The sequence below is a fragment of the Pseudonaja textilis genome, chromosome 4 (genome assembly GCF_049901715.1).
Source record: "Pseudonaja textilis isolate UNSWEBS1 chromosome 4, rPseTex1.2, whole genome shotgun sequence".
Classification (NCBI taxonomy): Eukaryota; Metazoa; Chordata; class Lepidosauria; order Squamata; family Elapidae; genus Pseudonaja; species Pseudonaja textilis.
Window position 1 is genome coordinate 47,587,671 of NC_141993.1, and position 25,548 is coordinate 47,613,218.

Genomic DNA, 25,548 nt, shown 5'->3' on the forward strand with positions numbered 1-25,548 from the left:
CAGCTGAAAGTGCCTGTCTAGAAAGTTTGAAGAATGTTATTAATCAACCTATTACCAAATCATGAATTTGCATGTGCAAACCATGTGATACACGTAAGTGAATTAATCTTTTCAAAGTTAAGCCAGTACATTATATGATTGACTTACCTTTGCTGTCCTCGATTATCCAGCAACTTTATTGGATTAATCTATATAGCTGTAATACTGAGTTGTGATGTCTCTATGGGCTCTAAGAGTATTTTTATTGTGATACACAAGATATTTGTGTAGAACATTATTTTTGCTAACCTGTAAACAACCTATACTTGTTGATTAGATGCCATTATCATTTACTGTTTTAATACTTTTAAGAAATTGTACTTACCACTGATAGCTGATATTTAATTCATATGTTTTATTTAGGATGATTAGTCATCTGCATTGCCCAATGAGCAAATCTTATGTGTATTGTCTTAGAGATAGGAAGTAATGTATAACTATAATGACCATTGGACATCTTTTCATCTTTATGGAAGTGCAAAGTCTATCTGAAGTTGTAATTCTGCAGTCCTGAATAGGTCAGCCACATACCTTTTACAAAATAGAAGCTCTGTTCAAGCTAACTGATGGCTCCAAGATTTATAAAAGAGGAGTCAGACAACTTTTAAAATCACAAGTGTTTTATTTCATTTTGAATTGGTCAAGAGCTAATACAACATTACCAAAATCTTTCAATATTTGCGGTCTAATATATCAGATTTTGGTTAGCACCAGCATAATAGTCCTGTTCTGTAATTTACTTCAAAAATTATTTGCAAAATGATGTTTGTATTCAACAAATTTAATGTAAGGTAAATCACAGACTTAAAATAATGGTTGCATTTAATTATCAGCAAGAGACAGATGAACCAGTTGCCAGACCAAGGGTATCAAATGAACAACCCTTCAATGAGAGATGTGGATATACACTGGATTAATAATTCCAGATGCAGCATTTTACCTGCTCTGATAATATTCTGAATATAAAATAGATTGCATAAGAATAAGCAATTTTAAAGCACAGTCTTCCCCAATATGGTGAGTCCAGCTATGTTGAAATTTCATATCTGGATGGTGCAAGACTGGGGAAAGGAGAGATGGCAATAAGTATTCAAAATTCATAAAAGAAAACTTATTTTACGTGTTCAACAGATTTTGCACATATTATTTGTATGTGATATATTATTATTAAATTGTAACAACAGTCTTCTGGAAGGTAAACCTGCATTGTCCTGGTGCAGATGTGGGGATAAGAGTAAGAATGGATACTTTGTCTATCCATGAAACTCAAAACAGAGCAAAGAAGTTAAGGTGTTGTTTCTTGCATCCATCTATAAATCTTACAAATTATGTCCACACATTCCATGCAAATCTGATTACTAAAAAACCCCCAAAACCTAAGGAAGCAAGATCCTGAGTTGGGCAACTGCTGAATCATCTGAAAAAAAAAATCTCTTTAAAATAAATGAACAAATCAATACAATTAGGTAGGCTCCAAATTTGATTTCCTAGCATTTATTGAGGACTTGATACTCTATGACAGGAGTGTCAAACTTGATTTCACTGAAGGCTGCAGCTAGGTTGTGTTTGACCTCGGGGACTGGGGTTCATGGCCTGGGTGGGCGTGGCCATCTCAATGTCACTCATTGAGGCTCCATTTTCAGTCATAATGGCCTCCAGGAGCCCTCCGCCAGGGAGGTGCCAGGGGGGCCGCACACTGGCAGAGGGCTCCAGGAGGCCATCGCAGCTGAAAACGAAGCCTGGGAGGGCTGTCCGCGGCCGTCCCAAGATCTGTTTTCACTGGCAGAGGCATCACGGGCTGGTCCGTTGTTTCCAAGGCAGGCCCACAGGCCAGATCTAAGCACCCTGCAGACCAGAGCCAGATCCGGATCGCAGGCCTTGCATTTGACACCCCTGCTCTATGATGAGTATCAATTTTGCCAAAAAGATAGAGAAGTGTTTGGTAGAGATAACTCCAGAAAGGCAAACACAGCACCATGTTGCTTATTATTAAAAAATAACCAAAAGGAAACTTCCATGAAGTCCTGGAATACATGGTGCACCACACTTGTAATACATTATCCTGAGATCAATGATTATCTTTTGCAACCTTCTGCCAAGCAAAGTCAATGGGGAGGTCAGATTCACTTAACAACTATGACAGCGAAGGTCTTAAAATGGGACAAATTCACTTAACTGACTTGCTTAGCAACAGAATTTTTGGGCTCCCCTACAGTCTAAGTCAACGACTACCTGTACTATAGAACTAAAATTAATATCAAAAAGACCTGGAACATCTTTCTTATGAGAGAAGGCTCCAAAATGTGATTTGAAAAACAACAACAAATTTAAGTGAAATACAAAACTATGCATAGTGAAAATGTAGAAAACAGAAATTTTCTCATTGACAACAATTTGCATTTGAATTTATTCAATGAAAATAGGAAATTCACAAGTGGGGAGGGGGGGGAGAATCTTAACAGTAAGGTAATGATGATTTAATAGTTGACCAGTTGCTGTAAAGTTGTAATACTCTAATACTGTAATACTGTAATGTTGTAATGATGATGCAATGGTAGCAATGAGTCGGCAGGGTTATTTGACTGCTATCACTTTAAGAGGCTGTAATATAAGAGAGACCATGTGAGGGCCTATCTCTTTCTCCATGTGTGCTCCATGGTGTAGCTGATTACTGATTGCTGTTTATTCAAGGCCTGTATCAAAGTATATAGGCTTTTGTAGGGATAAAACCACTACATGTAAATACAAACCTGTGTGTTGTATTTGCTCCTGAGTTGTTTCACCTAGTCACACTGTGTATACTCTGACACTAATGTGCAGGTTTTGCTGTAAAAGGACATGGTGAATGCTACTGAGTATAAAATAGCTTTTTAAAAAGAACCAGATAAATTTGTAGAGAATAAGTTAATATTTATGAAGCATTTGTCTGCTTCTGATTTAGAACACTTTGGGATATTGGCTGCCTCCTCTGATAAAATCAATCTTCTCCCCATCTTCAATATCTTCCTGACTAGGAAGTAGGTCCAAGTATTCACAGGTACACAAGATCAGCCTTGGATTAACCATTACGCAAAATAAGCATGTGCTTGAAGCACCAAGGGAAGGGGAACATCACTTTTTCCCTTGATTACAGATAGTCCTCAACTTACAACAATTCATTTAGCGCCCATTGAAAGTTACAATGGTCCTGAAAACAGACTTATGACCATTTTTCAGACTTATGACCATTGCAGAATCATGGTCACTTGCTTGGCAACTGGTTCATATTTTTGACAGTTGCAGTGTCCTGGGATCATGTGATCCCCTTTTGTGATCTTCTAACAAGCAAAGTCAATGGGAAAGTCAGATTCACTTAACAACCATGCTGCTAACTTAATAATTGCAGTGATTCACTTAACAAATTGTGGCAACAAAGGTTGTAAAATGGGGCAAAATTCACTTAACAAATGTCTCACTTAGCAACAGAAATTTTGCGCTCAGTTACAGTTGTAAGTCGAGGACTACCTGTATTATGCCCTTAACTTTTTCATTGCCATGCACAAAGTAGCTTTTCAGTGCTTATTGAGTCTGTCAGTTAAGCAATCGGAGGATGAGAGGCATCACTGCCATGCTTACAGCATCAGTTGGCCTTAATCTGTCCTTCTAAAAGACAGGTATAGTAATCATTGGGATAATTCAGGTCACTTCAGGCAAGTTGTCTAATCCCTCCGGTTTAAAAGCATCATTTCCCTTTTAATGATTGCAAAATGGCTAAACCACACTAAGGAGCTGCAGGTATCCCTTGTCCTACCCTTCCATGCTACTTTGGTGGATTACTTATAAAATTTAGGTTTTTAATAGCAACCTTAGCTAAATGTTCTTCCTTTTTATTTAAAAACACATACATTTCTAAACTTCTAATTCTTGTTTTCAATCAACCCCAATGCGTCACAAAAGGTAGCCTATCATGATTTTAAGGAGAATAAAAATAGTTCTCATGCTAATTAATGCAGGAAAACTTTTGAAACATGCAATAAAGAATATCCTGTTAAATGAAGGCTCATATTTGTACATTTTCATGTATAATTTAAGGGGACATGGATACCCAGTGCATTGTGGGAAAAGGATGCTAGACTGTTCTAGCTACATTTCTTAAACAACATTATGAATTAAGGAAAATTATTGACAAGTTCAGGAGCAGAAAAAAAAAGCAACCAGCTGTTTTCAGAAATACTGCTCATTTGTACATGATTGAAGATAAAGTTGTCAAACTGAACTAATAGATAATTTAAAGGATATTATGTATGTTGCAAGACTGCATAATTATGCTCTCTAGCAAGGTTCTGAATTTGCTCCTATTTAACATTTATTACTAATTAAATGTTAACAAAGCATTAGGTAGATGAGAATATACCTACAGAATGAACAAATTGCTATTTTGGCACCTTAAGCATGATAATTTAATCATGAATGCCTTGATTAATAGTGTATTTTAATAATATAGTCTGGTTCAATTAAAAAGAATTTATAATAGGTGAAGTAGGATAAACTGATGTTAAAAATTAATTTCTAAATCAAAATGCAGCACTATGTTTGTTTTTTCAGAAGTGGCTCTCTTGAGTTACGCAAAACTTGCTCCTGAGTAACTGTGTGTGGAGCTGCAGGTTCCTTTTGGATTAGAGACACTTAGTTATGGTCTTCAAAACACAGAGGAATATGGTTCAGGAAATATTTTGTGCCCGCAAAGGATCAAGGAGGACTTGAGGCTTGAAATAACTGCTTCCAAGTAATTCCATTGCTGACTAATTGGCTACAAGTAATGCATTCTCACCATTGCCATAAAGCAGAAAATGACATATTCTAAAACCCAAACATTTGTCACCATGAAGATATAGCAGAAAGAAAGGCTCAGATTTGCCCAGATTTCTCTCTATAACCAGACACACAAACACACACAAGGAAAAGAAGAAAGGAGATGGAGTGCTGCTCTTTCTGGAATATTCCAAGCTCTGTTCCTGACAACACTCTACAAAGGTGTTTGTCCAGGAGTCCATAGGCACCAAGTCCAGGCAGTTCTCACTCATAAACCCTTATTAAAATAGGCAAAAGTCACTTTGTCCCCATGTTCAGCTACAATTCGTTCTCTGAGTTCAGGTTCCAGGTGCGAAATTGCAATTGAACTAAAAAGAAAAAAAAAAACATTGTTCTCCTAAGACTGCTTGATACTGGCCCAAAGACAAAGGGTTATTGAGGTGATGTAATATTGGCAGAGGAGACAAAAATTTATTTATGAGTTCTGTCACAGATAATTGTGGTAAGACAGAGCTGATATTTACTTGCAAAATAAGGGCTTCCCTCACTGTTTCCACTATGAAATGAATGCTGCTGCAATAATCAAGAAAGGTTGAATTGAAATGACAAGACTTGGGAAGTCGGTGCCAATCAGTTCTTCATGCAGTGAGCTGTCTTAGGCCAGCCCTGACCATATAAGGCATGTAGAATCCACAGAATGCCCCAAAACATGGGTGTCAAAGTCACAGCATCAAGTTGCCGTCACGTGATGTTCTGTGACGTTTTTCCCATTTGTGGAGCTGGGGTGGTCGTGGCCTGTGCGTGATGCATTTGGCCTGTGGGACACCCCTGCCCTAAACCAAGCTTCCATGTTGCAAGGCCTCTTTTTACAACTGGCCCAGGATTCAAGCACAACTGAATTCAACTAACGTGTGAGTCACAGTCAGAGCTGCTTGTGGCTGGATTTGGGAAGCAATAATATACTGCATCTTTTCAAAGTTTATCTTTAAATGAGAATGTGTATGAATGGGCAGAAATAGTCTATACAAAAGAATGGCTCCCAATATATAGGTGAAACCTTCTGTCACAGGTCAGCACAAATAAGGAATCATTCGCACATTAGCTTTTTCAACTTGATTTAGTCTAGAAGCATTGGAATGCCCCTCATCATCCAGAGCCAGCACAGCTATTGTTGAGGATGATGGGCCTGATATCCAAACTAATAACCGCATAGCTGTTTATAGTTAGCCACAATGACAGCAACATGATGAAAAGTGTGTTGTGACATTCACATACAAATAAGTAAGGGGTGGATTTTGCATCACAACACAGTTTGCTCACTCAATTCCAAGGATTCCTATGGATAACTATTTCAGGTATGGAGTGATGGTCCTGCTTCCCCACCCCCAAGACCTATCCCATGCCTTCCTAGTTCAGATTATATCAAAATTGTATAGGGCAGTCAGGAAGGAAGAAAGATTGGTACCTTCTCTGTGGGAAAAGTGCACAAGCGACTGGGACCATGAACACAAGGCTGCAAAGCAAAGGCAGATTATTAAAAAAAGGCCAACATTTTTTTTCTCCATAGGGAATCCAGAACTGAGTTCTCAGCTTCAAAACAGCCAAGCAGAAGTTATGTCTTTGGCATTATTCTTTCTAACAAGATGCACTGGATTTTAATGCAGTCCAATGACCATTCTCACATGCAATGCAAACATCTCTCTTTCCCACATTTACAGATGAAATTTGCATTTAACCATGGTTGCCTGATCAAGCATTAAGCAATTAAGCCATTACTCATTATATATCACATACACAAACGTAGTTTTCCATCCACAGTGCTTGTGTTCATATTATATTTTAATGCTGTGATGCAAAAAATGTAGTCATCCGATATTTTTTATAACCACCACCCCCCGCCCTGATGCCTTATGAAATGGGCGTTGGTTCTTACCTGACACGCCATTTCTATCCGAGCTGCGAGGATCATCCAGAGAGTGGGAGGTGCTTCAGTCTGCGTTGTTGTAGGCTGAGCTTAATTACTGAGGAATGCTCCGCCTTCCATCACGTGGCTCCGTTGCCGGCATTCCCCAGTTTTTGCGAAAGTGAGAGAAAAGAGAAATTCATACTCTCATCTTACTAGACTTAAGGTTCATTGGCCGAAACAAGACCCCACCAGACGGTGAAAGAATAGGGTGGGGCTGGATGATCCTCGCAGCTCGAAGAGAAATGGCGTGTCAGGTAAGAACCAACGCCCATTCTCCTTAGAGCTGCTCGGATCATCCAGAGAGTGGGACATACCAAAGCTTGGCTGTCCTACGGGAGGGACCCCGTCTGGTTCATGAGCCTCTCCATGTCCTGAGGACCTGCTATAGGACTTGTCTGCCCAACTAGGCCCCCGCCGAGGCGATGTGCCAAACCTGTAAGGTCTCCTGAAGGGAGACGAGTAGGCCCAGATGATGACCTGGCAAATGCCAATGACTGGACCCTTGGTGGCCCAAACTGCTGAAGAAGCCTCACCTTGGCGAGATGTGCTGATATTCCGATGGTCCTGGCGGGGCCTGTGACAAGAGAGCTCTAGCGACGGAGGCTGGAAGAGGCTGACCTGGGACTTATGCCCCCCACGTGCGGAAGGATTCCGAGTGGTATTGTAGGTTCGGGTAGTTAATGACCGACTGGCAGCTAAGATGGTATCACTAACCTGGTCAGAGAAATTCTCTTCCCGGGCGGCTCCATTCAACCTGCCGGCGGCTAGGGAGCCGCAGGGATCCGGATGTAGAGGGGCCCCTTGAGGAGGGAGGTCCCATTCGGAGGGATTTTCCCGAGAGGAGCCACCAATAGGTTGCGGAGGACCGCAATCATGGGCACCTGACCAGAAGAGGGCCACCCAAAGCAATTATGCTGTTTTTTTTTTTTTTTTGTGGAGTAGACCTAGAATGACTGCGTGACTAGGCTTAGTGGAGGAAATGCGTAGAGAGGCCTTGGGGCCAGGGGCACGGGGTATTGTAGTTTTCGGCCCCTGGGAGGGTGTCTCGAGAATCTTGGGAGACGTGCATTGAGAAGGGATGCCAAAAAGGCCCCTATCGGTAGGCTGGAGGTCGTGAGGGTCTTCTTGAAGAGGAATGAGCTCTACTTTGAGACAGAGAGGAATGCACACCGCCCGGTAGCAGGGGCGTTAGGCTACCCATAAACCGTATGGACTGTGTGGTCCCTTGTCTGATAACATGAGCCTGGCGATGATGCTGCCCGAGGGGTAAGGACCAGACGCCCACGCACTCCGAAGAAGGAGCTATGAAGGGCCAGAACGGTGGAGTGAGTTCCAACTAGTCTAACCTACATTCCCGGTCTTTCTCCGACCATTTGCCCTGAGCAGGAGCGAGAGGGAGAGGCGCCCCTCTGGCCAGGCTGTAATCTGAGGAGAGTGAGAGCTGTTGGAGCTCCTAAAGGTAAGACCCTCATTGATGATGGGGTTGATCTGCTCGAGGAGAGACGAGAGGACCCCTGGCAGAACCAGGAACAGGAATTTCGAATGGCCTCTGCCGGCCTAGAATGGGAGCAGGAGCCCTGTAGGGGTCTGATGCATAAGCGGGCCCAGGAACAATGGAAATGCCGAGACCACCTCGGCCAATAGTTTAGGCCCTTCCAATCGAGATACTCCTTTTTGAGCACCGGATACGCTTGACCGAATTCCGGATGTAAGGGGGACTTCTGAGAAAAAAAAAGGGGGGGACCTCTCCCTTTAACCGGAACGATTACGGACCCCAAGGGGTTATGCAATTAGGTGGCGACCAATGGCCCCTGTCAGTTTGCGAGGAGGTGGTCGTAAAGGGCGGCGGAGTAGCTCTGGTGTCCCTTTGTTTGGCGTCTGGAGCGGGACAGGATGAGGAGTCATCCAGGGGCAGAGGAGACGCCCGGGGGTTCTGCGGAGAGCTGCTAGGGCGCGAGGACCTTGGAAGGGTTCTTGGGCGGATGTATCTTTTGGATCGGCGGGAATTGTAACAGGAGTGAGGACTGGAAGGGTAGCATCTGAAAACTGTGGTGGGTCAGGAGATGATTAAGCCGTGTTAGGTCAAGGATTGCTCTCCATCCACCTGAGGAATTGGAGGCCACGGGGAGGTGGAGTACCAGCCCGCCCTCGTTGGGAGGGTGGGACGAGTTGGGAGGCCTGAAAGTTGTGAAGAGGATAAATGGCGGGATCCAATAAACCACGCTTGGCGGGGCCCTCGGTGGGGGCCCTGGAGGTCGGGGGAGTGCGCTGAATTCGAGCGGAATAGTAACACAGGCCCGGGCCGGGAAGGAGAGGAACCCAAGGGTCGGTGACCGGTCTGAGTCGGTGCCAGTGGGGCGAGGGGGAAGCGGGACCTGTACTGGGCGCCGGAAGAGCCTCCCACATGATCCCCTGAGGGAGTCCCAGAGGAGCCACCCCCGGTTCCTGCTGCCCGAGTCGGGAAGAGAGACTGGAGGAAGGTCAAGAGGCACTTTCCGAAATGGCTGAGGGGTTGTGGGCTCTGACCTCTGAAGGGGGAGGACTTTTTCCCCGCTTCAGCCCTCGGCTGGCAGAGATTCCGAGGCTGTGCCGAAGAGTCTGTCCCCTTTGGTGGGAGCCGAGACCAATCTAACTGTGTAACCCGGGAGGTTAGGGTCCTAGAGGAACTTAACCTTATGATAGGGAGCGAGGCCAAGGATTCTGCCGCGGTCGTGAGTATAGCGATGTCCTGATGTGCCCTTGGAGTAGAGATGGGGGCATGCCATTTTAGTTGGTGAAGCCACCGGGATGGGGGCCTGGAGGAAAGGAGGCGGCCGAAGCCGATCTGGTTACAGGAGAGTCTACTCCAAATATTAGCCTTTACCTGGGATCGAACTCACAACCTCCTGATTGGGAGGCACGTGCTCCACCTCTAGGCCACCTGAGAAAGGGCTGCCCAAGAGTAGGCTTAGGGAGCCTGGCATAAGGTTAGTTCGGCCCTCTTATCTTTGGGTTTCCGAGCCTCCGGAGAATCATTAGCGGAGGAGGAGGATGCGGAGCCAACAGGGCTCGTCAACCTCGAGGGATTAAATCGGTGGAGCAGTCTGAGCCGAGGTTGGGGTAAAGACCTGTTGCCCGGGCGAGTGGGGGGCCTGTAGAGATCAGCTGCCTTGATCCCGGATCGGAGGCAATGCGCGGGCCGGAATGACATTAGCTTCCACCCTGGGCTGCTTGGGAATGGCATCCCCTGGGCTCCCCGCCGAGGAAGGGAGGACAGAGGGAGAGTAAGAGCACAGGCCGGAGATGGCTTGGCCTTAAGGCGAAGCAGACCATAATATGCGGCTTGAACAAGCCCCCAAGGAGGGATGGTAAGGGACCTTTCCCTTTGATTGGGGGTCCTTATCCTGAGCATCACCCCCATGGCTCCGTCCCTGATAGGGGTTCGCTGAAATGAGTTGACCCCAAACGGATTTCTCCTCCTCCTGCTCCCTTTGGAAGAGGGCTGTCCCTCTGAGAAGATACCTGACCGTGGTAGAAGCCGACCTAGGCCGGGACCTGATTGATAGATACTCATGATCGGGAGCCCTCAGGAAGAATCCGTCTGGACAACTGTTGGAGACCTTTTGCGGTCCTCTGGCGGGAAGTCAGCTCCATCCATGACCTGGTTTGTTGTGAAATCCGACTGTGGCAGCCTCCTCCTGCTGTCCGTCTGGTCATTGACCCGTGGTCCTGACGCCCCTGGGGTGAACTGCGCCTGGAGAAGGAAAGAAATCTGGGGAGGGGTGAGTAGAGTAGGAGGAGCGGAGGGTGGCAGGGCTGGGGTCACCAGGAGGGACCCACTGGCTAGCCCGTCAAGTTCCTTCTCCGATTGCTATGACACCTCAAGGCGTCTCCGCTATAGCACCCAATACTCCCAGATGGACTGCCATCCCAGTATCAACCAGGTCTAACCCGTTTAGCTTCCGGTATCAGGAGAGCTCGGGTGAGTTCAGGGGTAATCAACTGTAAGGGACCTGTAGGTCATCTAGTCCAACCCCCAGCTGCAACAGGAGAGTCTATTCCAAATATTAGCCTTTCCCTGGGATTGACCTAACAACCTCTGATTGGGAGGCCGGAGCTCCATCTCTAGGCCACCTGAGAAAGGGCCCAGTGGGAAACAGATTGGAAGGGACCTTGGAGGTCATCTAGTCCAACCCCCTGATGGCAGGAGAGACTGTACCACTATTATTGAGTTTCCTTAGCCTGACTGCGCAATGGTAAGACTTAGAGTTGGCCTTCAGAGAAGGGCCATTGAAGGAATTATCATCTGCCACTTTACGAAGAATAATCATATGAGAGAATACCAGAGGCGGTTGGCTCGCCTAGGGTTCGGCCTGCAGTGAGTCCGGGTACCCTTATCAGCTGGCCCGCGCCCCCTTTTGGAATTTGATATACCGCAGAAAGGCGGTGAATATAAATATCATCATCATCATCATCATCATCATTATTATTAATATATATATATTAAATTCCTTTATTCACTTATATATACATACGTATGAATAAGTCTTGTATACGTGATTGATTATTGGCTCTCCTTCTATTTATTCCTTTATTTTTATTTTTAACTCTTTGAAAATGCTTGATGCATAAGTCTGGATCCTGGTCCAATAAGGAATCAACCCAAGTGTCTTATTTATCCAATCAGTCAAATGAGCCTGAGGCCAAACACACTGGGTTGGAAAGATAAGGCCTCCAGCAGCTGAACTCCCAGACACAAACCGGAGGGGAAGAAGGTGCTGCATTGCTTCGCCCTGAGCGCGGCTGCGGATTGCCAACAGAAGTTTAGGAGAGAGGCTCTGTACAGGCTGTTAAGGCCTGTGTGGAGAGCAGGAGAACACTCGCAGCAGAGAAAATTTGCGATGGCGCCCGACTGCGAGGCGGCGCCCAGGAGACGGCCGCCTACTTGCTGAATGTCGGGGCTGCTCAGGGCGGAATCGGGCCCCTCCGGCGAGCTTAGAATGCCGAGAAGGGACCGTGAGGAAGAGTACGCCCCTTCCTGAGATGATCGGCGTTCGGGTGGGGGAAAACCAGCGGCGCTTTGGAGCGCTTAAATTCAAGCCGCTAACGAAGACGGCGTGGAAATCGGCAGGAAGATTCCAAGGAGAGGATCTGGGGGGGTTAGCGCCAAGACGCTCTCAAACCACCCGCTGTCTTTCTCCCCTGGGGGCAATGAACGTGCTCCCTGAGTCTGAACAGAAACCTAGTTGCGCAGAGGCTAGGGAAAGGGAGGAAAGATCAAATCCTCCCACGATCTTGATCGGCCAAGGAGCTGCACGAAAACAACAGCCTAGCTTTGACAAGGCTGGGCGAGATTCCAACGGAGGCAGCGAACTAGCCTCCAAGCACCAAGTCAATAAATCAGTTAAGGCCAGCAGGCTCTGCAGCTTGAAAACAGGCGCTGTAGCGATCGGAAAGATAAGGAATTGGCGCCTACCATGGGGCGGCGCTTAAATGGTGGCTGCCTGCTATGAGGACTTACAGGGCTCCTAAACAGCGGCCAAAATTCTCCCCAGGGGCAATCCAAGGATCCCAGGGGGAGGACAAGGAGGAAGAGTCAATAACAGGAACATTTAAACCTTTGAATGAGAAAGGTCTGTTAGGCAATAAGGAGGAGGGGTGGCTAGAAAGTTAGCTAGCCTTCCCTAGGCGCCTGGGACTAGGAGACTTCCCAGGAGAATGGGAGTTGAAAAATCAAGTTAAATTTATGTATAACCTATAGCTCTATTTCAAGCTATTTAGGTCTGATCAGTTAGCCCTGCCCATCTGGGAACTGAACCCAGATTACATGCTTATTAGGTGGATGCTTAACCTCTAAGCCATAGAATATCCTCCTGCACAGGGCTAAGAAAGGAATAAATCAATACAACCTGATAAGAAGAAAGTTTTCTTGAGACGGCCAAGAGAACTGAAAACACTGCCTACTCTGCACGAGGCTGAGCAAAAAACTGGGGAATGCCGGCAACGGAGCCACGTGATGGAAGGCGGAGCATTCCTCAGTAATTAAGCTCAGCCTACAACGACGCAGACTGAAGCACCTCCCACTCTCTGGATGATCCGAGCAGCTCTAAGGAGAATGGGTGCCTTTTCATAAATCACCAGGAAATACAGATCTGAAGCATTCTCTCATATGATACTGGCTTCTGAAAGTAATGCAAGATACAGAATACTTACAACCCTCCAACAAGAACTGTTTGCAAGGGAGCATGGAGAACCTGGATTTTCTGCCAAGAAAACAATATGGGTGAGATGATGCCAAGAAAGTAAGGATTCAAACTTTCAGTTCCTAGAATTAGGGGTGAGATCATAAAGAGAACTAACAATACAAATCTCTTTTATTTTGAGAACCAAGAGCACAAAAAGTTGATTAGATCAATACAGATCTACAACAAGCCTCTGCCAGTTTAGGGTTCAGTGTTAGCAATATGCTGATATTCTTAAACAATATTAGGAGAAGCTATCAACATCCTGACCTGGTATCTAGAAGCTTTGAAGAATTGAATGGGACAAAAAGGCTGAATTCAAGCAAGGGCAGAGTTTTGGTTTGTTTTAGTTTTTATTATGAATTTTGTAATTTTTTGAATAAATGACCATTATATTAATTCTGATAGCATGCTTAGCCTAACTGTATCAGCCACAGTATGGCTTACTGTGGTATGCAAGTATAACAAACAAGCTTTTGCTGATATTCTACATAATTTTGAACAGTACCAACTAGATGCTTTTTGGGACTTTCCATAATGACTTTTTAAAAAATCATAATAACAATAAATAATGTATGTGATTTATTTATATAATAAACATATAGACTATTTCATATACATGACCCTGGAGAACTTATAATTAAAACCGAGTTAAAAAAATAATAAAACCAACCAAAAAGTAAAAATAACTTGCTCCAATTGCTTTGTTTTCTATTGGAGGCTTGCCTTGTTTTTCTTGTTTCTGCTGGTAGCAGTAGATTTGGTACTGAGTTATGTGCAGATGATCTATTTCAAACCTTTAACAAATGTAACATATTGCCAAAGTGAGGAATACATAGACCTTCTGGTAGCTATCTAGTCATCTGCATAACTATCTAAAATTTCTGACTTATTATTTAAGCAAGAGTAAACTACTGCAATTCATTCCATTTCCTGAGTAGCTTACCTTCATGAATGGATATTTCTCTAATGCCTCCATGATAATAGGCAATAAAACTAAAAAGAAAAAATGATTTTATTTTCATTGAATCAAGTCTGTCCCACATCTCCACTCAGTGATGTAATGGATAAGATGCACTGGATTGGGCCACTACTAATCATTCTATGAGTTATGAACACTTTCTTCCCATGTTCTGAGATAATACTTAATAATCTTAATGTATCCTTATTTAGGGGAACAAAATGCAGTATGTAGATGTGGTGTTACATAAAATCTGGTAGCTTATTTCCCAAGAAAATAGAACATATCATTCAATAACAGCTTTGATCACACCTGTGAATGTTTGTACTATGGCTCATAATAGCATTTTAAAAAGTTTATAATCAATACATGGTCAAATGCTTATCACACTTGAAGCTAAGTGTTTTTAACAAACTTCCTTTCATTTTTTCATGAATTATGTCGGCATCCTACTGGACTTTGCCATGCACATATCCACCCATACAGAGAGTTAAGATACTGTAAATAGATTTTGCTCTGAATTTTTAAATCTGAACCATAACAACCTAAATAAATTAATGCTACAGTTTAGAAATTCCTTAATCTGACATCTTTAAATGGGTAGATTAAAGCCCTAATCATCCCCATTGACTGAAAGTAATAGAATGTTAGCCATCACCTTGAATGGTACAATTGGCGAAGTAATTATGATTTTAATGTGGAGCAAGATCTGACTAATGAACCCTTACTAGCTTGTAAACATCATAATGAATGAGAGCCAACCCTAAATATAATTTCTAGAGCTCTTCAGCACAACCCACCAGAACAGCCTTCACCAATGGAGAGTCCCCTATGTGAATTCCCAGGCTTCCCAACCAACATAGCAGCAATCAACTTGGCTCGGAGTTCTTCTGGAGGTCACCAAGTTGCAGGATGTTGCACTAGAGGACAATGCAAGGAGAGTGAATGATGAAATGTACATCACGATATCAATCACATGAAATAATGAAATGCTGAACGTAATATTCTGATATCGTGATGCACATTTCATCATTTTCTATTAAGAGTTTGAACTGGATACTTATGTTCTGATGCCGACCTCTAAATTAACATGCCAAATTGCAGTCCAACAAAAGAGAAATATTTAGCACTTACTCATGCCAGGAGCAGCCATAACAATGCGGGAAACCACCACCTGAGTTATCCCCTTGATTGCAGCTCTCTAAAACAAACAAATAAACAAACAAGCAACAATGACACAGTATTCATTGCAGAAAATCCAGCCTCAGAAGCAGGGCAATACTAGTGGGACACTCCTAAATGGCAATTTCCCCAGGCCTTATCTCAACACTGGACAAAATGCTAACTAGGAATCTTTATTATACCAATGATATCTCCTGTTTGCCAGGAGTAGTTCAAAAGTATTCAACTGCATTTAAAATTACAATGTATTAAAGACACACATATTTTTGTTTAAAAAAGCATTCAAAGAGTAGAACATCTTGATCTAGTTCACAGCTACGTGTAAAAAAGGGCAGGCAGGATTTGTTTGTTAATTTTTAAATTAACAATGCATTCATATAATCCAAAAATAATGGAACAATATGGGATCACTCCTTTAAATGCAAATATTCCTGTTAACCAAGACAATATATACATTTTTCCAAGAAGATATTAAATAAGTTTCAATATGAATTTTATTTGTGGTCAAAGATTGGTTAGTTACATATTACTAGGAAAGCAATCAAAAGGCAGTAAAAGAAAATTCTCAAACAGTTAAACTTTTTTTTAACATATTTATTCATTCAGTATGGATGCCACCCAAATCCAACCATTTCAAACAATTTGCAGAAAAGAAAGAAGAATTAAAGCCTAAAACAATAAGCTCCACTCCAGGCTTCCTTAAGGACAAATCTGCTATTGAGGAGAATCTTTTCTTCATCTGGCTACTAAAGCAATTACATAAAAAGAACATTATAATATCTATGCTTCAATCTATACAAGATAGGGAGCGCAGCAATACATACATAATCATTTCCATTTCTCCCACCAAGCAAGGCAGAGATACTCTTGCATATTTCTCAAAATTCAGATGGTTGGCAACTGACTCATATTTATGACAGTTGCAATGTCCCAGATTCATGCAATCACCTTCTGTGACCTTCTAACAAGTACAGTCAGTGGGGAAGCCTGGTTCACTTAAGAACCAGGTTACTAATTTAACAACTGCAGTGATTCACTGAACAACTGTGGCAAAAAAGATCGTAAAATGGAGCAAAACTCACTTAACAGATGTCTCTCTTAGCAACAGAAATGCTTGCCCAATTGTGGTCATAAGTCGAGGACTACCTGCATTTTTAACTATCAGTATTGAATACATCTTGCATCAATTCAATTTTAGTTCTTTCAGTAAGGTCAAGCAATCAAACATGGGGCTTACAGTTTACAATATGTAAGATCCACTTCAATGCTTTTCCTCCAGGACAATAGAACGCTATCCAAAAGGACTAAAGAGGCAAGGGAACTCTAAGTAAAAAATAAACTTTAGCCAGAATTTTCAACAATGGAGCTGCACGTGAGTATTTAGAGCAGAAGTGTCAAACTGGATTTCTTTTGAGGGCTGGATCAGCATTGCAGTTGTCCTCTGCGGGCCGGCAGGGGTAGGAGTGGGGAGATGGAACGGACACCTGCAGCACCCTGCCGGCTGACAGGCTGCGGGGGGCCTCATGTGACACCCCCATGGCCTGTTTTCTGTCTCCACGGCCTCCTGCAACACACTGCAGGCTGAAAATGGGATGTGGGCGAGGCCTCAGGGGGGGCCCCTATGGCCCATTTTGGCCAGCAGAAGTACTGCAGGCTGGTCCTTTGACATTTCTAAGCCAGCCTCACAGGCCACAACTAAGCACCCCGCAGGCTGGATTTGGCCCGCGGGCCTTGAGTTTGACACCCCTGATTTAGAGAACCTAATCTAAATTCCAGATTCAACAAAGAGAATCACTCAGAAAAACTCTTAGAAATTTAGATTGTGTTTTTTTCTGGAGGCTTGGAACATTATAATTACAAACCTTCAAGCTAAATGTAAGCCTATGCTAAAAATATTTGTAGTGAGGCAAATATAGTTACCATCTCTGTTCCCAGCGAAATATAGATTTTAAACTGTGTTCAAAAATGTCATTATCTTTCCAATAATACCTACAGCTTGCAAACCTCTCTGGAAAGACCATTACTTTGGTTTTGGCATAAAGGAGGATGGGTTTTTACAATACGAGTCAAGAGTTTAAAGGAAGGGTTTTAAACCTACTTGTATCTGAGACAGGCCAGACGCAACATCAGCAGTTACGACTGAAATAGATTTATTTGCAACATTATATGAAAACATCAGTTGACCTGGAGGCTTGCTGAGTGGCTGAACTTAATATCCATGGGGGCCTCTGATAGATAACTCTTACTTTGAATGTAAGAGGAATAAATAGCAGGGTGTGACTTAAAAAGAAAAGAAAAGAAAAATGTGTGTCTGTAAAAGCAAGAAAAGAAGGAATATTGCAACAGGTCTGCTACTCCTCTATGGGTTTCCACCACTGTAACTATCTTAATTTTCTACTCTAAAAATCATCACATTTGGCTGCATCATCCTAAATTGTCTGACAACTGATTGCTCCCAACAAGAACTCTGCCTTTTCTCCCTATCCTATATGTATGGAACTGACTTTCTAGAAGTAATCATGACACATTCCTTAATTTTTAATTAAAATTTATAAAACCAGTATTTGATTATAAAGCAATATTACAAAAGGAAATACAGAACACCAAAACAGCCAAAATGTATTTTAGAAAAAGAGGGAAAAGCAAGGATTTGATTGTCCCGTGCTGCTTTTATATCAGTTGCTGTGGCCATCAATTGAGTAATGCTTTTAATTATGGTATTAAATAATAACTTTATTATAATATTTTATCCATTACCAACTTTTATTTTACCATTATTTTAGTCTAAGCATAGTTTTGCTTTACTGGACAGAAGAATGGTAGGAAGTATAACAACAAAACAGACTGCTTCATAACAGCATTAGCAATTTTGATCTTTCTAAGAGTTCTAGTTCCAACAACTAAAAAAACTAACAAAACATAAATAAGCTAACAATTTTGCATTATGAATTACACATCTTACCCTGTTTTATCCCTGCCTCCACTTTCTCTGTTATCTCCCTTGTGTCAAACTTTATATTGTAAATTCCTGTGAGCAGGGACCTGTCCTCTGGTTATCGGTAAAATGCCATGAAAACTGATGCCACTGTATAAATAAACAATAAATAATAATACTAGATATAACTTCTCTAAAATAGCTTGTCAGAAGGTTATGTACTAAAGTTTAAGAACTCCCAATATAGAGAGATAAGTTACTTGGAATACTGGTAACAAAGTAGGAATATTAAAGCATCCCAAAGAACGTTAAGGAATCTACAAAGCATATGAAATTTGCTTTTTTGAGTGGTAGTGGTGGTAATATTTTTTTGTCAAAGGGACATAATGAAGAGCTCTCAAAACTGTGTTTGGGGAAGTAGTACATGCTAATGGTAGATATTCACCACGGATAGTCAAGATATTTCAAGAACGCCAAAAATTCATTATTATCCTAATTCTTTTTAACTTCTATCTTGAGTAAGATAGAAGTAAGTTGCTGTCTTAAACCTTTAATGGCTCTGAAGCAGTGTTTCCCTACCTAAGGAATGTCCAGATATATGACTTCTAGAAAGTGCTAGCCAGAATGCTCATTCTGAAAATTCTGGGAATTTAACAGACATATTTGTATGCTGCTACATCTACTGTAATCCCACATTCCTTAATCACAATTCTTAGCATTCCCACTAACTGGAAGGGCATTAGGTTGCAGAAGTCTATATTGGACCATTCAACAACTCTAAGCTGCTCTTTCTTTAAGAAATGTTGATTTTACCATCTACCTCTTTATCTGAAATCATGTGAGTTTATGGGAGACCAAAAACAAACAAACAAAACCCATCTCAGTAGATAAACATTTGCTGCCACCTGATATATTAGCAGACAAGGCTCTCCTTAGGCAGTCAGACACATACTGTAGAGAAGATGACTCTAAATGTTCCTGTTTATAAAAAGAATAATAATAAATCAATTCTTGGATTTCAAATACCCAAGGTAACGGTACTTACCCTGGACTTTCCCAGAGTATTGTCATTTTCGTCTGTCACTGTGATCCCATTAATAAGTTCCCTAATGCAGACACAAACATATGACCTTAGACATTAAGATCAACCAGCTAGATGTTTGAGGGGAGGGTTGTACTACTCAAGGAAGCATACTACATGCAACCACTCCTTTTCTCACCATCACAACTTATCTATGAGATGAAGAGGGCTGGGAAAGAGTGGCTTGTCCTAAGTCAACCAGCTGCCTTGTCCTTTTTAAAAATGCTGTAGGAGCACTGTTATATTCAGTTTAAATCAACAATTACATTGTGAAAAAAGTCCACCCACTTGAGATACTGAGTATCTGACACCAATGATGGTGCATTGCTGCCTCCTAGAGAATCCTATTCCTAATATCAACAAACATTTTGAGGATTTATATATACTCAGCAACTCCAAATAGTAACTTGAATGTCAAAATAAAACCTGAATAAGGTGACAAATGCTTTTTTAAATAAATTATCCATTAATATAAATCCATTATGGAATTTATCAATGGAGGCACAAATAGTTCAGGAATGAATAAGTTTAAACCACAGCAAGCTGCAAAAATGTGCTGTTCTGTATAATATTTTCCAAATATTCCTCAGACTCTCAGATCCTATCCCAGAGGTCTCCAAACTTGGCAACTTTAAGACTTCTATTAAAAAAAGTAAGTACAGATTATCGTAAAATTATAAAAAGATTGGTGACAATTCAATCTAGCAGTATAGATTTTTCCATTTGTCCCAAAATCACTTATGCCCTAATTAGCAAAGTGACCCAGTCTTTATCTTATCTTACAGATTATACAAGAGGCAAAATCTGGGCTGTAGCCAGTTCCCTACAAATACTCCTCCTGAAGCCATTGGCTAAATGACTGTGATGTCATGGAATTTTAATGAATTGCAGCTGTACAGGTAAAGATGACATCAACAAAATGTTGACAGTACAGCACCTTCTGTAAGCAAAACTTCATCAGACTGGGAGCAAATTATCATATAATAGCCAGGGAAAGAACAACAGATATGCTGTTTTTATTTGGATCACAATTGACTGATTCAATCATTCTCCATAGCAATTAATTCAGCCCTGGGCAAAGGGACAACATAGCCATGAATGACATTTCTGAAGTTTTTCCAGCTGCCACCAGAGTCCAGGAAGCATCACACTCTGGCTTTGGTGAAGAAAAAATAGTGGCCCAATTGGGGTTGGTGTCACTGAGGACAGAGAAAATTATTTAATTTACTACTTTGATCCAGTGCCTGTCCTTCTATGCTGGTGAGGTAAGGGAACCAGAAGGCAAGAAGAATGAAAGTAGTGATAAAATCAAGTTACAAATTGAAAAGAGGGATAAAAATGGAAAGAAGGAAATAGAAAGCAAGAGGACTATATGACACAGACAGTATACAGGATCTAAAGTCTGTTTTTGTGTCAAAAACGATTTTGGAGGCAGAGGTTAAAATGATAATAGGACTGTATTTATCATATAGCTTAACCTTTTTTGTGTCTTTAACCTACTTTTGAGAATGCATCTGCACTTTAGGCACATAGACACAATACAAGTGTGCCCTTTTTAGTGGCTAGTATATGATATAAATATTTAGTTGGTCGCTTCTATTGATATAGTTAACTATATGCATATACTGCATATGTAGTTGGTAAATCTAATTCAGTTTGCAAGAGGAAGGTGCAACAACTAGCTAGGATTGAGAAAAGATACTGTAGTACAGATTGGTAGTGGGATTATAAAATTTTCAAAGTTTATTTCCTTCTCTTAGGAAATAAGTTTATAGGAAAAATAGGGAGAGTTGCATAGATGCCATTTTTGACTGGAATATTAGGTCAAATCATTAATTGTCATTGTCAAGTCAAGCAATGAGTGCAAGTAGTATTCTAATATTTTTTAAAAAAGCCAAACATATAAGACAAGAAATAAAGTGTAAAAGCAACAAATAATGTAGTGGTCTGTGGTCTAACTTCTCTGTACAAGAATATTGGTTCCTGGCATTTGGATGTGCCATACAGTACTGTAGACTGTGAGGATATTGGGTACATGCTAATTAGAGGACTAATTAAAGGCAACATATATCTTTTGCTTGTTTGTTTAGCACACACAACCCTTGCTTTGGTTTTAATGATCCACATTTGTCCATTTAATGGTCTTAATGGCCCAAAACTAGTGACTGAGATGGAGACAGTAGTGACCAATGATGTAGAAGCAAATTTCATGAAGGCAATGGAACAATTTCTCTCTGTAAAAAAAAGTTGTCTGGCTACCTGTTTCTGATATCAGTGGTAATTTTGAAAGGCAGGAAGAAAATACAGCTATTCCCATCCCCAAGCAAATGCTTTTATTCTTATATTAAAGGAGTCACTCTTAGTAAACCAAAGCTGACTTCTGTGCATTATATTCAAGAAAAACCCTCCTTCATCATGTTATTCTTTCATCCACCTCCCTCTTCTGTTGGGATTTCATCAAGAGACTTACTGTTGCCTCATCAAGGGGATATTCACACAGTTGGCAGAAGCTACTGCTGCGAATGGGACCCAGCGTGCCACAAGGGATGGTGCTCTCTGTATGGAGGAAGATAAAGCAATAAGAAGCAGGATTAATCTTTACAAGAAAAGGAAAAATAACTGAGTAGCAATACTATGGAAGCCATGGGCAATGGGCTTCTATTGCACTGACATAAATTCTTGTAATCCCACAATGAATTTGTCTCTTAGAACAAAAGTGTGCAACCTGCAGTTCCAAGGATACAAGAATACATGTATTCCCTCAGTTTCATAGTTTAGCCCTCCAGAACCCTAACAATAAAAGTCTTCAACAAACTGTGCCTTTTTAAAGGAGAAAATTAGTACCTACATCAGAGAAAATTTTTAATTGTGTTTAATTAAATTCAGTGAAAATGCAAGTTAAATAAAATTAAATTTAGATGCCTTTTCAAGGTTGTTACTATCCTTGAGTCTAACCCCTGACATGCCACTCAATTGACAAGGGTGGCCCTTAGCATAAAAAGTGCATTGTGCTTACAATCTTTGCAGTGGTGAAGTGTGGAAGAAAGATATATTTTACAGCCCAAAGGGGGAAAAAAACATTTAGAGAGAAAAGATATTCCACTCCTCCACATTAGAAGACTCAGGGCTTTTGAAGAAAACAATTATGGTCCTTACAGGTCTAAGTTCCTACAAGAAGAGGCCAGTTATGATGCCTTGTCTCATTCTTGGGCCAGCTTCCCCCTTGTGGTTAAAATTAGTAGCATTTTAGAGTTGTACCTTAGTGTAAAGATTGAGTCCCACAGCAGTTGCCAAGGCAGTGCTGGTAGCGGTGAAATAAGCCACTCCTATTTGCCTGAATTATCCAAAGGGGATATAAAATAATAAGAGTTGTGGCATTAGTCATTTTAAAACTGCAGTTGTGTAATAAAGAGTCCTATCATTCACATGCATTTTTAAAGGCAAATTTAATCACAATATACTCCATATTGTGATTATACTCCATCCTTAAACAAGAATGAGCTTTGTGAAAACTTTTTCTTTATGGATTTGTGGCTTCTCATGAAAGATCTATGATATAAAGAGATACATACACATTTTATACCTCTACAGGTGAAACTGGAAAATTAGAATATCGTGCAAAAGTTCATTTATTTCAGTAATGCAACTTAAAAGGTGAAACTAATATATGAAATAGACTCATTACATGCAAAGCAAGATAGTTCAAGCCATGATGTGTCATAATTGAGATGATTATGGCTTACAGCTCACGAAAACCCCAAATCCACAATCTCAGAAAATTAGAATATTACATGCAATCAATAAAACAAGGATTGTACATAGAACAATATTGGACCTCTGAAAGTATAAGCATGCATATGTACTCAGTACTTGGTTTGGGCCCCTTTTACAGAAATTACTGCCTCAATGCGGCGTGGCATGGAAGCTATCAGCCTGTGGCACTGCTGAGATGTTATGGAAGACCAGGATGCTTCAATAGCAGCCTTCAGCTCTTCTGCATTGTTCGGTCTCATGTCTCTCAACTTTCTCTTGGCAATGCCCCATAGATTCTCTATGTGGTTCAGGTCAGGCGAGTTTGCTGGCCAATCAAGCACAGTAATCTTACGGTCATTGAACCAGGTTTTGGTGCTTTTGGCAGTGTGGGCAGGTGCCAAGTCCTGCTGGTAAATGAAGTCAGCATCCCCATAAAGCTCGTCTGAGGAAGGAAGCATGAAGTGCTCCAAAATCTCCTGGTAGACGGCTGTGTTGACCCTGGACTTAATGAAGCACAGTGGACCAACACCAGCAGATGACATGGCTCCCCAAATCAACACAGACTGTGGAAACTTCACATTGGACTTCAAGCATCTTGCAGTGTGTGCCTCTCCATTCTTTCTCCAGACTCTGGGTCCTTGGTTTCCAAATGAGATGCAAAAGTTGCTCTCATCAGAAAAGAGGACTTTGGACCACTGCAAGAGGACTTGCAGACCAGTTCTGTTTTTCTTTAGCCCAGGTAAGATGCTTCTGGTGTTGCTTGTTGTTCAGGAAAGGCTTGACAAGAGGAATACAACATTTGAAGCCCATGTCCAGGATCCGTCTGTGTGTGGTGGCTCTTGATGCACTGACTCCAGCCTCAATCCACTCCTTATGAAAGTCCCCAACACTTTTGAATGGCATTTCCTGACAATCCTCTCCAGGCTGCAGTCATCCCTGCTGCTTTTGCACCTTTTTCTTCCACACTTTTCCCTTCCACATAATTTTCTATTAATGTGCTTTGATACAGCACTTTGGGAACATCCAACTTCTTTTGCAATTACCTTTTGAGGCTTTCCCTCCTTATGGAGGGTGTCAATGATGGTTTTCTGCACAACTGTCAGGTCAGCAGTCTTTCCCATTATTGTGATTCCTACTGAACCAGACTGAGAGACCATTTAAAGGTTCAGGAACCCTTTGCAGGTGTTATGGCTTCATTAGCTGATTAGAGTGGGACACTTTGAGCCTAGAATATTGAACCTTTTCACAATATTCTAATTTTCTGAGATTGTGGATTTGGGGTTTTCACGAGCTGTGAGCCATCATCATCTCAATTATGACACATCACAGCTTGAACTATCTTGCTTTGCATGTAATGAGTCTATCTCATATATTAGTTTCCCCTTTTAAGTTGCATTACTGAAATAAATGAATAATTGCACGATATTCTAATTTTTCGAGTTTCACTTGTAGTTCTGTGACACACATAGAAAATAAAGAATGGCCATTAAGTCAAAGTAAGAGAATGTAAGAGAATGTAAATGTAAGAGAAAAAACAGGTTAGCCTACAATAGCTGAAAATCAAGAAGAATCTGGCATCGCCCTTCAAGACTAATTTTCTTAAAAGGAATAAATGTGTTTGTGAGCTACAGATGTGCCAGATTCCTTCTGAAACATGAAGTCACAGGTAATTTGTATTGGACTAAAATCCTTAATATATATAGCCACTTCCCCATTTCAGGTCCCATCCCACTTTACCCCACTCCAGCTGATACTCAGAAATAAAGCTCTGAATTGAATTAACCATGAAAACTACATACAGGAGCAGAAAAAGTAGATCTATCTCGATTGTCCCTTTCCAACAGTCAACCATTTTCTATTCCCTGAAGTCAGTTCTGGAAATACTATACATCCAAATGATAAGGTACTATGGCTAGCAAAACTCGACCATGTACCCACAATGTCTATACCGCAAAAGAAATCTCCTCTTAGCAATGATTCCCGAGAGTGCTATAGATCAAAGCTAAAGCAAAGCCAGCTAATTGGTTCATAAGGAGCACTGACTGAAAACTATAAGCTATCTGGTAATCCTGAAGAGACACTTACTTGACCGAGATGGGGCTAGCTGCATTCCGGTTGGTGTAATTCACAATGGCATTAAAAGACTGATTTACCCACTGCCAAAACACCACAGCCGGGACTGTTCTGCAAAGAAAAAAAAAGTAAACATAGATTCAAGCATCTGAGAAGGTATGTGTATCTTCCAGAAAGCTGAATGAGATAGAACCAATGTTAGCTCTCTTTCTGGAGCCATGTATTAGCCTTGATCAGACACTGATTTTATTATTATTATTATAACATTTTTATTATAAAAGATCCTATGTTATAATCAAAAACTTTCTATTAAAATGAAATTAGAACAGCTGAAATGATCCTAGGTAAACAAAGCACAAAGTTCCAGTTAGTAAAGCTGAAAAAATAGCTGAAGAAAAAGAATAACAAAAGAACAATTAGTACAAAAGATATAATAGAGTTATAGAACTGTAATTAAGAAGCGGGTTGAGGCTAAAGTTGATGGCGGGATTCTCACAACATGCGAGGCTAAAAAGTGGCAATGTTGGGCAAATCTAGCCAGTATAA

The 25,548-nt window shown here is 41.4% G+C and overlaps 1 protein-coding gene across 2 annotated transcripts in view; it reads right to left on the reverse strand.

Moving 5' to 3' along the window:
- Nucleotides 1-804: 804 nt before the first annotated feature.
- SFXN2 (sideroflexin 2) overlaps nt 805-25,548 on the reverse strand; it is a 35,329-nt gene continuing 10,585 nt past the window's right edge. For both annotated transcript variants that reach the window (XM_026704688.2, XM_026704689.2), the window contains 9 exons: nt 25,015-25,113; nt 22,435-22,510; nt 21,647-21,732; nt 19,141-19,201; nt 15,113-15,179; nt 13,964-14,013; nt 12,989-13,038; nt 6,296-6,343; nt 805-5,198 (listed from right to left, as the gene is read on the reverse strand). In XM_026704688.2, coding sequence (XP_026560473.1) covers nt 5,099-5,198; nt 6,296-6,343; nt 12,989-13,038; nt 13,964-14,013; nt 15,113-15,179; nt 19,141-19,201; nt 21,647-21,732; nt 22,435-22,510; nt 25,015-25,113 — 637 coding nt within the window. In that variant the 3' untranslated portion in view covers nt 805-5,098. The remainder of the gene's footprint in view (nt 5,199-6,295; nt 6,344-12,988; nt 13,039-13,963; nt 14,014-15,112; nt 15,180-19,140; nt 19,202-21,646; nt 21,733-22,434; nt 22,511-25,014; nt 25,114-25,548) is intronic.